Here is a 17,487-nt window from a genome sequence, read left to right on the forward strand (position 1 = left end):
TTCAAGCTCTTGTGATCAGAATATATCTCAAATTTCTCGCCGTACAGATAATGTCGCCATATCTTTAAAGCAAAGACAATGGCTGCCAATTCTAAATCATGAATTGGGTAACGAGTCTCATATGGTTTCAGCTGTCTCGAGGCATAAGCTACCACATGTCCTCGCTGCATCAGTATACACCCCAATCCCTTATGGATGCATCACTGTAAACCACAAAATCACCAGTACCCGATGGGATAATCAATACGGGTGCACTAGTCAGTCTTTTCTTTAATTCAAGAAAACTGGTCTCACACTCCTCAGACCAAACAAACGGAGCATTTTTCTGAGTCAACTGTGTAATCGGTTTGGCAATACTCGAAAATTCCTTAATAAATCGACGATAATATCCTGCCAAACCCATAAAACTGCGAATTTCCGGCACAGATGTAGGTCTCGGCCAACTAATCACGACTTCAACCTTACTGGGATCAACTGATATACCGTCTCCCGATATAATGTGACCAAAAAACACAACCTGTTTCAGCCGAAACTCGCATTTCGACAATTTAGCATACAGTTTCTCAGCCTTCAAAATTTTCAACACAATCCTCAGATGATCAGCATGCTCAATCATATTCTTTGAATAAATCAATATATCATCAATGAATGTGATAACAAAATCATCCAAATATTTCTGAAAGACGCGGTTCATCAATCCCATAAATACCGCCGGTGCATTCGTTAACCCAAAAGGCATGACAATAAACTCATAATGTCCATACCTGGTTCTGAATGTTGTCTTTGAGATATCAGAATCCCTGACTCTCAGTTGATGGTATCCAGACCTCAGATCGATCTTGTAATATACAGATGAACCCTGCAACTGATCAAACAGATCATCAATACGAGGCAATGGATATTTATTCTTTATCGTTGCCTTGTTCAGTTGCCGGTAGTCGATACAAAGTCTCATCGACCCGTCTTTCTTTCTCACGAACAGTACTGGAGCACCCCAAGGAGATACACTCGGTCTGATATACCCCTTGGCCAGTAAATCCTCCAACTGTTCTTTCAGCTCTTTTAACTCGATCGGTGCCATCCTGTACGGAGCCCTCGAAATTGGAACTGTTCCTGGCATTAACTCAATACTGAAGTCTATCTCTCTAATCGGAGGCAATCTAGGAATCTCATCTGGAAAGACATCAGCAAACTCACACACCACTGGCAAGTCTGCCAATGATGGGCTCGACTTCAGTAAATCAACTGAATATACCAGGAATTCATCCGCTCCCTTCTGCAATAATCGAGTCATATTCATTGCAGATATCAAAGGAATTCTGGCACGAGAACCCTTATCATAAAATTTCCACTCATCAACCATTTCAGGTATGAATCGAACAATCTTGTGGAAACAATCAACTGTAGCTCGGTACTTGGTTAACATATCGATACCGATAATACAATCAAAATCAGATAAACCAAGCACAATACAGTCTAACTCAATCATATTCCCATCGTACTGCAGTATACAAGGTTTCACAAATTTCACCGTATCAAACCCGTTCCTAACGGGGAAGAAACAGACACTACCGCAGACAATGACTCAATAGGTAATGAACGACTCAATGCAAACCTCTCAGAAATAAAAGTATGTGATGCACCAGTATCAATCAATACATATGCAGGATAACCAAAAATAAAACAGTTACCTGCAACTACATCGTCAGGTGCATCCTGTGCCTGCTCCTCAGTCAATGCAAAAACTCGGCCTGCTGTCTCGGAGGCTGGCCCACTGTCTGGCTTCCTCCGGGCCTCTGCTGTGACTGAGTAGACGGTGCTTGCTGAAAAGTATGAACGGCAGATGGTCGTCTACCTGTCTGAGCCACTGATCCAGATGACTCAGCTGTCTGTGATACCTGGGCACTTCTTTGTGGACACACTCGGGCAAAGTGTCCCTGTTGTCTACAGATACGACAGCTGCCAACCAATCCTTGGCACTGCTCTGTGGAATGCCTCCCTCCACAAGAGCTACAGTAGGTCATGTATAACTCTGGCCCTGACTAATCTGTCTCGAGCCGCTTGAACTGGACGAGCTAGTTCCTGATTTCTTGAATTGCTTCCCTCTAGCCTTCAAGAAATCCTTCTTCCTGCTACTGCTGCCACCTTCAAATCTAGGAGGTGGTTGTTGTTGTCCCGGTACTGGAAGCACAAACGAAGCCTCTCTCTGTCTCATCAGACCGACTTCAGCTCCCTTGGCTCTGTTTAAGGCATCGGTGAAATTGTTTGGCCTCCCGGTATTCACCAAGGTAAAAATTTCAGGATTTAGGCCATTTATGAACTGGTCCGCAACGGCCTCATCATGTTCAGCTACATGGGGAGCAAATTGGAGCAGTGTAGAGAACTTGGCCACATATTCCTCAATGTTTAACTGGCACTGTCTCAAGTTCGCAAACTCGGCTCCTTTGTCCTTCCTATACGATACTGGAAAGAACCTTTGATACAATTCAGCCTTAAACACATTCCAGGTAATAGCCGTACCTCGTTGTTCCAATGCCCGTTTCGTCGTGATCCACCAGTGTTTAGCAGCATCGTGCAATTGGTGTCCGATCAGTTTCACCCTTTTCTCATCAGTATACTCTAAAGACTCAAACATCATTTCAATATCGTCCAACCAACTCTCACATTCCACGGAATTCTCCGTACCCTTCAAAGTCCGTGGATGGAATGACTGAAACCTTTTCAACAATTGCTCCATGGGGGTAGCGATCACATCCATTGGAGGATTTGATGTACTCCTTTGTTCTGGTATCCTTCTCGGAGGCATATCTGATAATCAAAAGGATTAGTAACCCCAAACCAGAATTCTATTTCAGTCCTCCTCCGATCATCTTACTGCTGATCTAGAATCGGTTCTGATTCATTCTCAATAACACATGTTTTCAAATCAAATTAGATAAAAGATAAACATGTATTATAAAGCAGTAAATAATGCTAGCAATCAAAAGCAGGAAAGAAAACCTCAATCTACCCCGCTCACTAGCTACTATCTCAGTCTAAAGGATCTATCGCTCTGATACCACCTGTTGTGGGGACCCGGACGCTAATCAAATTCTTAATCATCATTGGGACTAATTAATCAATTATAATAAACATGGTCTAAATTTTTTTTTTTTAAACGCGGAACGTAGTGACATAAAAACATATATACATCTCAGTATATAAAAGTACAAATCCTGTACCACGTACATTTATTCAACTAAGGTTTAAATAACTAACGTCAAGTGTTCAACCCTATCTCTAATCCAAGTCCAGAGTCTCCACGCTATCTCGATCTCTCCTCATCTCCTGGATCCTGATTCTGTCCCATCTGTTGTCATGTACACATACAAACAAGACAACAGCCGGATAATTCCGGTGAGAATATAATCCCAGTATAAATCAACGAAACATGCAATCATATAAACAAATATAAAGCATGTAATCAGATAACCATAATATGTATCAAAATCTGAAACATAATCATAATTCTACAATTTAGACTAGACTCAATCCTAGTCTAGGGATCCCGGTTTCCAGATGTGGTGTTCCTAGGGGTGGGAAAAATACCGAAATTACCGAAAAATAATCATACCGTACCGACATTTTTTTAGGTATACCACATTTTTTCGGTATATCGAATTTTTTTTCGGTATCATTATGGTATTGGTGTGAATTTTTTCCATAGAAAAATTTCGGAATTCCGATATCGGTACCGGTATGAATTTTTTGATATCGATATTTTTGCCACGGTATACCGAAAATCCACCCCTAGGTGTTCCTATATCGAATTCCGTAATAGAAGGAACAGTGATTCTATTTACTCGATATAACGAAATATGGTGTTCCTATATCGAATTACGATATAACCAAATATGGTGTTCCTATATCGAATTCCGTAATAGAAGAAATTCCGATTCTATTTACTCGATATAACCAAACATCCGGTATCCTGACCTAACTGTCATGGACTGTAGCTCTATCGCCAATATCCTATCTTGAGATATCGTGCAATGTGCCCGTGGCGATCCCGCCACTATCAGGCACTTCTGTCACAAGATTACTCGTCTAATACCTGTTATCTATAATTCAAGAGAACAAGTACATCAGTTAAATCAATGCAAATATCAATGCAATAAAGTAAAGTATGTGATTTAGGGAAACTCAAGTCTAAACCGACTCAAGTCAATCTCCCAATACCACATTGACTTATACCTTCCGTTCGTAGTGTCGGTCTGGAATTCAAACTCTGTCAATTCTTCAATCTGGCAATGGCAATATCAATGATATCACATCAATATAATGTTTAAATTGATACCAATCTGATCAATATTTCAAATCAACGGTATAACCGCACAATCCCGATATCCCGGTCAATATAACATCACCAGATAATAAATCCCTCAACTAATAATCGATACCAATACAATCTGATATCATTTCTCAGTCAATTTCATTCTGAAAATCATAACAATTCCATATTCAGGCCGTTTCTTAATCTGACTTCGATTCTACGCTGTCTACTATGTCAAGAACACTATATATGACGTGTATTCAATTCTAACAACATCATAATTTCAAATCGTATCAAAACGTAGCAACACTTACGTCCAGTTGTAGCCTGTGTCGATAGGAACACAGTACCGAAGTCGGATTCGAAATCAGACGGACGGATTTTGCACAATCGCGATCCTAAGCTTTACGAATGATTTTTGGCAAAACTTCCTTCGATTCTCCTTTTTTCTTTCTTAAGGATTATGACATATATGTCTATATATATATATATATATATATATATATATATCAACGTTGCATGCCAAGGAAACGTGGCAATCTTTCCATTTGCATGTCTCACGCATATGCGCGACATTACTGGCGCATATGCGCGAGACCTACTGGTCTCGGCCATGGCAGCTCGCGCATATGCGCACCTCCTGTCGCGCATATGCGCGAGACCTACTGGAGTTGTGATTGCACCTTCACCTAGCTCGCGCATATGCGCGCCTTCCTGTCGTGCATATGCGCGAGACCCTCTGTCCAGTTCGCGCATGTGCGCGTCTCATGTTGCGCATGTGCGCCGATGGTACTGTCCTCGCACATACATTTTCGCACGTGACCTCACATCGTGTTTCTGTTAATCCCCTCGTAATCATATCCAATTATAATTCAATAATTACAGATTACAAGGATTAAATTTCCGGGCATTACACTAAACCACCTTCACTTTGACTAAGATCAAGTAAGGTTACTAAACTATGCACGATTATCTTCCCATTATTCTAAAATTGTACTTCCATAGTTTAAAAAATAATGCATAATATCATCATAACGATATTCAATAACTTTAAAAAAAAACGAAAACTATAGGTAAAAACATGGTGAATAGGGTAGTTAAATCTAGAAAAAAAAAATCGGTTGACTCTTTAAAAAATTTCAACAAAGAAACATAGTTATTCAAAATATCTCAATCAAGGTCATACAACATGAAACATAGTTATTCAAATATCTCAATCACTGTCATGGAACATTAAAAATTCTGACGCAACATTGTTGTAACATGGAGATACTAAATCTTTGAAACGTAACAAAACACTAAGCAATCGATACGAATAATTCCACCAAGTTTCAACTGAAAGAGGAATTTTTTTTATATTTATTCTCGTTAGCAACGACTAATTGTTTTCAATCACAACCATATATTTTTTGACGTAATAATTTCTCACATATTTTGAAATTTCTAAAGCAAAAAGCATGCATTCATAAAATACACATTTAACACATAAGTTGATAATATGACATGTACATCTAGCAAAATACCATGTACAATTAGTTTAATGAATCTTTAGGGTATTACATAGCAAAATTATTTGCAATCGCATAATATAATTTGATCGACATTTTTCTTTTTGTATGCCATAAACATTAGTAACATTTTAAACATATCTAGAGCATTTAGTATTTTATGATTCAAATTTATCAAAAGATAAAAAATAATTCATATTTCAAGTTTCATCAATCCAATGACATATAAGAACAAGATAAGATTAAAATTTTAAATTAGTTTAAATATTAGTCGTCAAACTAGGAATGTCAATGGGTCCGGGTTTTTCCCAGACCCACAATGGACCCGTGTGTATAGGGTGGGTTTGGGCATACTAAATAGGTCATGGGGTGGGTTTCGGGTCCAATTTTTCAGACCCGTCTGGATATGGGGCGGGTCATGGGTCCTATAATACCCGCCCCATACTCGCCCCATATATATGTGGATATAAATATTCTAGGGTTTTAGTTTTATTAATTTTCATTTTTTAGTAGCTCACCTCAACCATAACGATCTTAGTTATTCCTATGTCAACTGTTGCATTTGAATCTGCTTTTAGCAATAGTCGAAGAATAGTTGGTCATCATCTTAGTAGATTAAATATTGTCTACTCGCTGATTTTATATTGATTTGTTAAATTATGTTATGACTTATTTTTGGGGATGTCAAGATTTTTTTGGAGAGCTAGTAACTCTTTTTTTTTATGTAATTCTTTATGTCGTGAAAATATTTTGTTTGTCATTATTAAATGTGATCGAAGATATGAATTAATTTTCCACAATGTTGTATTTAGAGGCTTGTCTGTTTCATAATTCAGTTATGTGAGAAGAAAGATTACTTTTTTATTTTACAAAAATTCGGGTCTCACGGGTCTACCCGGCCCCGTCTCGTATTCGATGTGGGGTGGGTCCGAAGAATATTTAACAGGGGTGAGGCGGGTAATGGGTCAAAGTTTTTTTCATTGGGAGGGTATTGGGTTTAGCCAAACCCGCCCCATACCCGCCCCATTGACATCTCTACGTCAAACTAACTTTACAAGTAATATTTGAAAGATATAAAATTAATGACTCATTTATACATATAAAAAAAAATTAATCATCAAGTGTGTGCGAATAAATATTGTGAAACCAAGTTGAATAGTATTATTAAATTGAACAAAACCTTCTTGTTCAGCAATTAGAAATGTTAGGCAATATTTTGTAATAAATTTAACAATGGCTCTTCGAGAAATTTATTTTATAATTATAAAAAATTAGCATTAAAAAGATTAATTTGTTGTTGAACTGATTATCTACTGACATGTACGTTGTAGAGTATCATGATCAAATTTATGTAACTTGATTAAATGTTTTTTCAAAGTTTCGGTACCACTGAACTGACCTGTTAAGCATGCCTGTATGCGATATAATGCATACCAGTATTTGCTCATATCTTTGCATATACTCATCATCAATTTGCCTCGATATGCCATGTCGTTCACCTTTGACAATATACAAGTACTTTCGATTGATTCTACATATTGAGTCTTTATGATATGATTTTCAATCTATGTTGTGACTAACTACTTTTGTGATATTGTATAGGCCATCGTTTTCAAGGAAAGGCACTGCAATAGATTTTCACCTGATTGTAAAGATGCATTTCCACAATATCAAAGTAAATCAGAGACAAACACATGGCAAATTATTATTTTATTATCAATAATTATTTATATATCAATATTGTTTTTGTTGTAAAGATCTAGATAAACTGCAAAAAATTGAAAAAATTACAAAAATTAAAAAAATATAAATACCAAATCACTGTTAAAAATTTAAATAATAATTTTATAAGGAGTGAGTCTCATGTGAGACCGTCTCACGGATCAAAATCTGTGAGACGGGTCAACCCTACCCATATTCACAATAAAAAGTAATACTCAGCATAAAAGTAATACTTTTTCATGGGTTACCCAAATAAGAGATCTGTCTCACAAATACAACCCGTGAAACCGTCTCACACAAATTTTTGTCTTTTCATAAGTACCTCATCATTGTTGATATGATCAAAACAGTCCCATGTAATTCTCGTATATATAATAGTATCTCATTAACTAGATATATGATCACATCATTAATAATATGACATAATTTTTGCAAAATATGTTTTGTTTTTGATAGTTTGTTATGAATGAGATCCTTAATGTTTAAAGCACACGAGCTTTATTTGTTTTTATTTCCATTCGTAACTTCTACTCTTTCCAAATAAAAGAAACATTACCGTATTATTTTTTTTTCTACTCAAATTTTCACCAATTATAAGAAAAAAGCACTATCGTGTCATAATTTTAAATTACAACATTTATAATATTTTATTAAATTCTTCATAATATGATTAGACTTCTACACAAACAATTCCGTTTTTTCCAAAATAAAATCAAATATTTATTTTAGTTTTTGAAACATGTCCCTAAAAAATAAACCAGCATGTAGTACTAATTACTAGGGGTGTAAGTGAGTCAATTTGGTTAAGCGTGTATGAATAAAAATGATATTGAGATGAATAACCTCCTGAGAATTTCTCGTATGTCAAACTGTTAATATTGCGCAACTTGATTTGGTTGGCTAGGTGGGTCGCAAAAGAGTATCGCTATATCTTAACGAGTAATAATATAATTGATGGGGACATGACTAGTGGTAGAGAAAGGGTAAGTTTGATCTCAAAGGAGACAACACGAACAAATAGATACACACACCTCTCCGAACTCATGGGCCTAATAACCGACCGATTAGTATCTCACCCAATTAGATGCAGTCTGCGCTGTCATGAGTATAAAAAAATAAATTTGTTCTTGATTAACAGCTATAACTTTTAGTTTATATAGTGGTAAGAGTTTGATCCTTACAATTGTTATCAGAGTGATGTTATGAGTTCAAGTCTCCCAAGAATCATATTTCTATACTTCTTGGGGGAAATGTTGGGTTAAACATGCATGAGTGAGAGTAATATTAGAATGAGTGATCTCTTGAGAAGTTCTTGTGCGTCAAGCTGCTGACATTGTGTCGCTTGATCTAGTTGGCTAGCTGAGTCATAAAAGAGTGACGTCAGATCATAACAGATAATGATGTCTTTGCTGTTGACAAGACCGATGGTAGAGAAATGGTAAGGTTGATCTCTAAGGGATATCAGACAGTACTAGCACATAGACATATACCTTCCCGGACTCATGTCCTAACATCCCAAACTATTAGCACTCAATTAGATGCACTCTTTGATGTTATGAGTACGAGAAAATAAAGTTTTACCTTGACTAATAACTATAACTTTTGGCCTAGTGGTAAGTACTTGATCATAACGATCAAGTTATTTGTGAGTGACTAATGAGCAACTCGGTCAAATTAAACTCGACTCGAGCTTTTTTTGACCGAGCTCGAGTCGCGTTCGAGTAGCTCGTATTTTTTTCGAGTCCAGTTCAAGTTTCAATTATATGTGTTTAGAAGAATGAAAAATAACAATTATTTTTGTCAATACATATCCAAACTTGAGCTCGAACTCAAGAATTATATGATAAAATTCAGACTTTCGGGCTTTTCAAGTTCGAGTTACTCGATATATACACGAGTCATGAACGAACTTGAAATGAATTAATAAATCATGTTCAAGCTCAAACTCGAATAAATAAAATTTAAATTGAGTTGAAATCAAGAAGTATGGTTCTCGAGCTAACCCGGCTCATGTGCCGCCCTAGTTTTAATTATGTAGTAAAGAATTTTGTGTGTGATGCTGGCATAAAATTATACTAATATAAATTTATGTAATAAGTTTATGTTTTTGTGTATAATATATTTTTATTTCAAAAAACAGGTTTAGTTTTATGATTTTTCTAAGAAAAAACATTCTTAAATATAATATAAATTTATGTAATAAGTTAATGTTTTTGTGTATAATATATTTTTATTTCAAAAAACAGGTTTAGTTTTATGATTTTTCTACGAAAAAACATTCTTAAACATTCGATATAATATGAATTTTCACATTTTAATGATGTATATAAAAATTGAAAAGTTATCTTTTATAATATAAGATGGTTGAGAAAAAGATTAAAATAAAATTGGCAATATATACTACAATTATTAATAAATACACGTAATGAGATTTATAAATCAAATACAATGTTGGGTAAAATTTTGAATTTTTTTTAACATTCCAAAATTGCTTACTATGATACCCTCATTTTTATAATACGAGATAGATATTTTGTTCTTGGATTAATTTTTAAAAATAATTACAATTTAGCTCCCTATTTTGTTAGTCCAAAATAATTCTGCTCCCTCTTTGTGGTGTGACAGAAATAACTTTCCAACTTGGAAATGTAAATACCCACTACCAGTAAATGTACATAAAAACTGAGAAATCAAACGTATCTGATCCAACGGCCAGAAAAAAAATCCGTTCAATCTTAAACTCAAAAGACTAGTAGCCAAAATTAAAAGAGTAGGTCTCTATGAGATGATCTCATGAATCTTTATCTGTGAGACGGGTCAACCCTAACGATATTCAGAATAAAAAGTTATACTCTTAACATAAAAAGTAATATTTTTCATGAATGACCCAAATAAGATATCTCTCACAAATTACGACCCGTGAAACCGTCTCACGCAAGTTTTTGCCAAACCAAAAACATTGATCGACTAAATTGAATCTCCATTTTGTGCCTCCCCAACCCCCTAGATTTAGAAATATATATATAAAAAGTAATTATTGATCTAAATATGGAATGCTCATGCTTGAGCCCACAAATTTTTTTTCAGAATCCCAAGGATAATGCCCTCTCTTAGATTGAAACTAAAATCTCTTCTCCCTAATATTCTCGAAACTTGAACTGCATTAAACAATCATTTTAAATATCGTTTGAAATTATTGATAAGATAATACAAATATAATATAACAAATTTTAAATTGATTTAATATTTAATTTGATTGATCAATAATAATTATTTAATTTGATTGATAAATTTACAATAAGATGATAACTTATCATTTTTTAAAATAATTAATAAAATATTAATAATATTATTTATTAAAGATAATAATATAATTTAAATTCAATTAAATATAAATTATCAAAAGATCAGTTGTTTATATCTTGAAACTATGCCTTAAATGATTGGATTCAGAGGTGAAAACTTGCATTCATTTAGAGCAAGAAGCAACGGGAATGTGCAACTGCACTCTACTTATTTACAAATTTACACACACCAAGTCTATTCTTCTTACTTATACATTCACAGTTTAGCTATACTCCATACAAAAGATGCTAAGACAAACACAAGTTTACAGCAGTATGACGACGAACACAAGGTTACAGCAGTCACAGGTTATATATCCATACCATCGAATATTTCCCCATCTTCCTCACGACTCAACTCATCAACAAAAAACCATTCTCCCGCCAAGTTGCTGTGACAAAAGGGCGATGATTAGGCCAAGATAGATTTACGTCATAGATGACAAATTATGAGATACATCTAATTTACCTTAAACAGCTAAAGCGAAAGCTCACAACACGCTTGAGCTTTCTATTGTAGAAAAAGAAATGGTACGACCATCTGAAAGAGCAAATAAATCATAATATAGAAAAGGAAAGAAACATATATAAAGATCGAGTTAAGTAATGTAACAAGGGAATGGCCCAATTATGTGGAAAGTTACATGTCTCCTTTTTCAAGGAATGGATCTGCTTCAGCCTCCGGATTGTAACTATATATTTCACATTCTGCTAGCTTCACAACCTGCATCAAGAACTCGTCAATGAACCCGCACCTCGATTTTAAACTTAGAATGCAACTTAAGTTATCTAATACGCCAACAGCTAGAGCTTCCATTTTTTTTTCTACTCTGTTTTTCATATAAAGTGTACCTCATCCAATGCCTTGTACAAGGTCTCCGGCAGGGGTAAACCCTCTTTATCCTTGAGCCACTCCTGCAATTCCAAAGTTTGCAGAAACGAGGTAAGACACTCAAGTCAATACAACCAGTGTAGCGTATCAGAGGTGCTACTCCTGAAGATCCAAATTTATGACACTGAAAAGACCAAGACAATGCATGGCTTCATTTTCCAAACCTCATTTCCATTCCTGGAAATACAACCAAATGTATATCACACCATCATTTTCATTTTCTTCCCCTGATATTCAAATTTCGCTACATAGTTAATTACATAAAATCCGAAGCATAATTCTATTTTTAAGTTATATTCGCATCTCTCTCCAAAAATACTCTATTTTGATATTATGTTTTGAACCAACGGGCTACATTTTAAATTTTAACATACCCTACAAGGTAGAAAGCTTCTTTCCTCCACACTTCAGATAATTTTGAGTAAAGAAAATACCTTAGATGCCTCAAACATGTAAACATCAAATATCTGCTTAAAACTGTCCCAGCTTTCTTCAGTGAAAAACTCATGAGCTCTCACTGCACTGGTAAACCAAAAGTTGACAGATTGTAGCATGAAACAGGAAACCGTAAAAAAGTATCAATTTAGGGCAATAACTAAGATATAATATCAAGTTTATGTGGGAAGTGGAGATACTTGAAATCTCAGCTCCTAGAAGAGCGACAGTGATCTCAACTGTCTGTCAAACCATCTGACAACACTCCCAAAGTTTTCAAGGTCGGATTACACAGCGGGATGCCATGACGCAAAAAAAGCTGACAGTGGCATTACCCATAATCCTCCTCTCACATAACAAAATCTGGTATAACATTAGATACAGAGTTACCTGAAGTCATAATCTGGATACAGATGATTAAGAGTAAGAAGCAGATAAATCAACGTCTTTCGGCTGCAGCATAAAAATAAGAAATTGAAGCACAAATAAAGGGAAATAATGCACAGGTGACCATAGCTTATTTGATTTTGCAACCTGGATCTACTAAATAGATATTCAACAGGGGAAGAAGATTCTGTATCCGAAGATTTTCCAAGATAATCAAGAATCTGTATTAAAACATGAGAAGGAAAAAAGGATCATTAGCGACTTGAGCAAAAGCAGGACTCATTACGAAATGAGATGAATTCTACAGAACGCAAATTGAGAAAGTGAAAACATAGAGACAAGACAAAAGAGCATAATGAACAGCTCGCAGGCTCACAAGACAACAAAAATTTATAACGAAAAGACACTTAGGGTGAAATAGCATAACCAGTTTGATTAGACTGCCACGACAATGTATGAGAAGTGAGAACCACATGTATTTGGAAAAAGAAGTTATCACAGAAAGAATCATTTTGTCATTGGGCCACATGGACACTCGACCCAACAAACAGCCTATCATGAGCAAGGAGATCGCAGTCTGTCGATGAGCAGTGCTTCAAACAATTAGCCGCCAGAGCTGGATCATTATCAAGCGAAAGCAAGGTCCGGATATTTATCATCAGCTAACAGGAACATATTGCAGTGGAGGTTGAGCTTCAAATCCCGAAACCTTAAATTATCAAAATAGGTCAACAAGGGAGCAAGACTCAAAAGGTTAACCACACGACAAATTCACAAATTATGCAAGCAAAGCTCCCCGACAAGAAATCTATTACACGGGACCATAACCGATTGCTATCCTTGTTGGACTTTTCTTCTGCGATCTCCTTGCTCGTGTTGGGCTGCTTGGGTCAAGTGTGCATTTGGCCCATGATACATTTATCCTCACTTGAAAGCCCGTGATTAAATATGTAGGGAAAAGCTAAACTGAAACTATGTCAATGAAATTGAACTCACCTCATTCTCCAAACTGAGAGAGAGCTTCTTATCTGTTCCCGTATGTTTACCTATAAAACACAAAGCAAACAGAACCCAAGTTTTTTATTTTCACATCCAAGCATATTTTTTTTGATAGGAAACATCCAAGCATATTGTTTACTCCTTATTTGAATAATACATACAAGAATAAGCTTCAAGGCATCCTTTGATCGTTCGTTCTCCAAGATTCAAATGGCTCAAGAAATGATTGATTCTACGGAGACAAAATAGTAGTGATAATTGTTCCAGAGAAAATCAATGAGGAAAGCAAAATTTGAAGCATGGCATGCAAACATATAGTCCGTACTAGTATGGAAAGTTTGTGGTAAAATGAATGATTCCATCAAATCTTTAAATCTTACCGATCTAGCGGTGTGTATTCCAAGTACTTCATAATGGATATATCTCACCACGCTGCACTGGATTTTATGCAGGTTGCAAAAGTTATAATGGGGCCACTGTATCAAGATAAGATTCACAAAACTTCTTTTCACCATTAATTGGTTTTAAAGTTACACTCAGAGTCATGTACATCAGTTAGTCATAACTCAGACTAAATTTTTTTAAAAAAATTACCATTATTCATCATAATACATTTGCTAAAGATTCAACAGTCTGTTTAGACCTTTCTTTTTAAAACTTATATTCTGGGTCGAAGCAGACAGATTAAAGGCACATAATAAGGCAAAACTTATGTTCGGGGTCAAAGTAGAAGGATAAAAGGCACAAATTAGGTAAAATTTATGTTTTCAACTAAAATGACTAATACTGAACCAGATACTCGGTTCTTAAATTTCCTCCAGTTGGCCATGGAAACCACAAAGTACAGTTTAACAAGCAAACATAAAAAAACACAGCACTTAACAATCTACGCTCATCCATATTTCCCAGAACTTTCTACTACCGATTAGTTATTCTAGCCCACAACACTGGTCACATGGACATTTTATCAGACATACGGTACAACAATGGCTTCCTCATGAAATTCAAACACAAACCAGAAGATTTTTCCATCCATATTCATGCTGAAAATTCATCAAACATGTGGATATCAGTGTATTCCTTTGAAAATTTCTATCCACACCAATTGTCCACCAACCACCAACTTTTAGTTAAGCGCACTGACATCCTTCGATCTCACCCATATACAAACTCATTGAGATATCTATTATTTTCAAGCCATAATACACATAGAATGATAGAATACACTGCTGAGAATCTCCACCACACTACATGATTTCACGCAAGGGACTAATTTCTTCCCCCTGCTGGCTTGATCAGCCAGCTCCTGGACATCATCATTCACTGAAAATACGTAGGTAATCATAAAAATTCCCCATCGCCTTCAAACCCCCAAAATTGCCAAATTAATAGATATGATATTTTTAAATTCCTCCCTCTTAACCCTAAATTCGGTCTTCACCCACATTTCCAAGAACCCAACAATATTCGAATTAAGAACAACGAAGAGTTTCTACTTTCCAGTCTAAAATGTCCAGTTCATGAAATTCTCAACATTTCAACCTCAACGCAATTCACAAACATAAAAAAAAAACATAAATCTCAGGCAAAATACAAGAGACAGCAAAATAAGCACTAACCAAAGCGTTCAACTCAAAACTACACCAAAACAGGATAAGTAATAATTTTTTTTTGAAGAAACCTTCACTTACCCTATCGAAACGTTCACCGAGGGAAGATTCAAGAACATTAAATTTTAAATAAACACGCGAGCTGTCTACCGAATGGTTAAGGAACATTAAATACGAATATTCGTATATATTTTCATGATTGTTTTGGTTGTTGGGGTCTAGAGGAGTTTCACGCGTACCCAAGTCGTGAGAGCGACTTTAAAATACACTAGTTCTGACTTCTGTGTGTCATCGATATTTTTTGACAAGAAATTGAAATTAAAATTAAAATTTTATAAATTTTAATATTGATTTATTTTACATAAATTTAATTTTTCATTAGAAAAACAAAAAGGTTTTTCTAAAAAAAGAAAAATAGATATTTTTGGATTTTAAAAAATACACCAAAACAATATTTTGCTTCTATATTTTAAATAAAATATTTTATTTACATTTATTAAATGTGGTAGGCATGTTTGCATAATTAAAGTATGGCTTTCAACTAGAATGCATAAAACTGCGTTTTAAAAGTTATTCGAGATGCGATCGAGGAACGGAGACCGGGGGCCATATGAAAGAAAATATTTTATTAAGTAATTATTTTTAATTGTTTACTATGGGGTATATTTTAAATAGAATTTTCGAATATGAGGTATTTTTACTGCCGAGATGTATTTTTAAACGGTATTCGATTTTGGAGAAAAACATGAACTTTTCGAGAACTCGGCTAATATTTTCACAAATTTTCCTAAACAAAATATTTTAAATATTTACTAGTGGGCTTAATGAGCCTATTAGACTAGGTTAATGGGCCTAAAGTTACACCATGTTTTATATATCAAGTATTAAACCAAAAACCCTCCCCAAAACCTACCATAAACTCACGCCCCTTCACCCTAAAACAAACTAGGACTCTCTATCAGCATCCAAGCCACACATCACATGAAATTTTAAGGAGGAAACTCGTGTTTTTGAGGAAAAATTCAACAAACTTCTTCTCTTGTCTCTCCGCCATCGTTTCTCGCATCGCAAGTTGTTTCTCGTGCGTGAAATACGCAAATGTACGTCTTAATCTCATCTTTCTCATCTATCACACCATATTACATGATGACAAAAACTTGTGTAAGACGGTCTCACGGGTCGTATTTGTGAGACGGGTCTCTTATTTGGGTCATCCATGAAAAAGTATTATTTTTTATGCTAAGAGTATTACTTTTTATTGTGAATATGGGTAGAGTTGACCCGTATCACATGTTAAGATCCATGAGACGGTCTCACATGAGACTCACTATTACTTGATTGATGTATGTTTGCATGAAAAATATGTTAGTCTTTTATTTATTTTCGTTTTTATTCCATAGCATGTCAATAACTCATGTTTTTGTGATCCAAAACTTATGATAAATTTGCACAAAGGGGCTGCCATGGTAGGGTCTTCATATGGGACGTTTTCCACTGGATTTAGAGTCCTTAAGGGCATGATCAAAGGCTGGACATGACCAGGTAGTATAAGAAACGAAATTAAGAGTCCTAGTGGGTGGGGACTCTTCGGCTAGGGTTTTTTTGTGAGCCACGGTTGTAGCTGCTATTAGGTCATGGCTAGGTGACCTACGGGAGCTGTATGTTGGTCCTAGGGTGGCTGCAAAAGGGGTGGTTCGAAGTGCTAGGATATCGCGGGTCATGGGGGAGCCGCGCACAAGCTAGTTCGTGGGTTGATGGGCCAAGGTCTCGAGGGCTTCTAGGGTTGGTCCAGTAGGGTCTTGAGGGTTCGAGCAGGGTCCTAGGTTGTTCAGCTAGGGTCTGGTCGGGGGTGGACATAGGCTAGAGCCGTGGATTTCATGGCTAGGGAACAAGCATTAAGGGCAGGAAGTTCAGTAGGTGTTATAGCTGGGTTTGAATTGGGTCAAGTATGGTTTAGTTAGGTGTTATGAAGCTTGGGTTCAACTTTGGTAAAGTTTCGAGTCAATACGAGTCAAAACCGAGATGTACGTCTAAGTTTAAAAACTAATCTAGGAAATTATCGAAAACCTAAATGTTAAGCCTAAGAAATATTTATGGGAGTGTTTTAAGGTATTAGGATAAGTTTGGGACGATTTGGGACGTCATTCCGAGGTCTAAGGATAAATACGAAAAATTATGCTTCTAGGGGTAAAACGGTAATTTTACATATAAAAAATGTTATACGTCCTGGCAGTGCCTTGAATGCTATAATAAATGTTAAAACATTTTTTTTAAATGT

The 17,487-nt window shown here is 35.7% G+C and overlaps 1 protein-coding gene across 3 annotated transcripts; it reads right to left on the reverse strand.

Moving 5' to 3' along the window:
• Nucleotides 1-10,934: 10,934 nt before the first annotated feature.
• Nucleotides 10,935-15,418, reverse strand: LOC140837239 (uncharacterized). 3 transcript variants are annotated; one of them, XM_073203324.1, is made up of 11 exons: nt 15,291-15,418; nt 13,980-14,031; nt 13,761-13,831; nt 13,597-13,646; nt 12,748-12,821; nt 12,604-12,666; nt 12,213-12,300; nt 11,739-11,801; nt 11,531-11,610; nt 11,356-11,427; nt 10,935-11,278 (listed from the first exon to the last, which is right to left on the reverse strand). In XM_073203324.1, exons 2-11 carry the CDS (start codon nt 14,009-14,011, stop codon nt 11,197-11,199), a joined length of 675 nt encoding a protein of 224 aa, XP_073059425.1. In that variant the 5' UTR covers nt 14,012-14,031; nt 15,291-15,418; the 3' UTR covers nt 10,935-11,196. The 3 variants fall into 3 exon arrangements, with proteins under 3 accessions (XP_073059425.1, XP_073059423.1, XP_073059424.1); XM_073203322.1 differs by having other exon boundaries at nt 13,980-14,036; XM_073203323.1 differs by having other exon boundaries at nt 13,980-14,075.
• Nucleotides 15,419-17,487: the final 2,069 nt, after the last annotated feature.

Source organism: Primulina eburnea, chromosome 7 (assembly GCF_022965805.1).
Source record: "Primulina eburnea isolate SZY01 chromosome 7, ASM2296580v1, whole genome shotgun sequence".
In the NCBI taxonomy this organism is placed as follows: domain Eukaryota; kingdom Viridiplantae; phylum Streptophyta; class Magnoliopsida; order Lamiales; family Gesneriaceae; genus Primulina; species Primulina eburnea.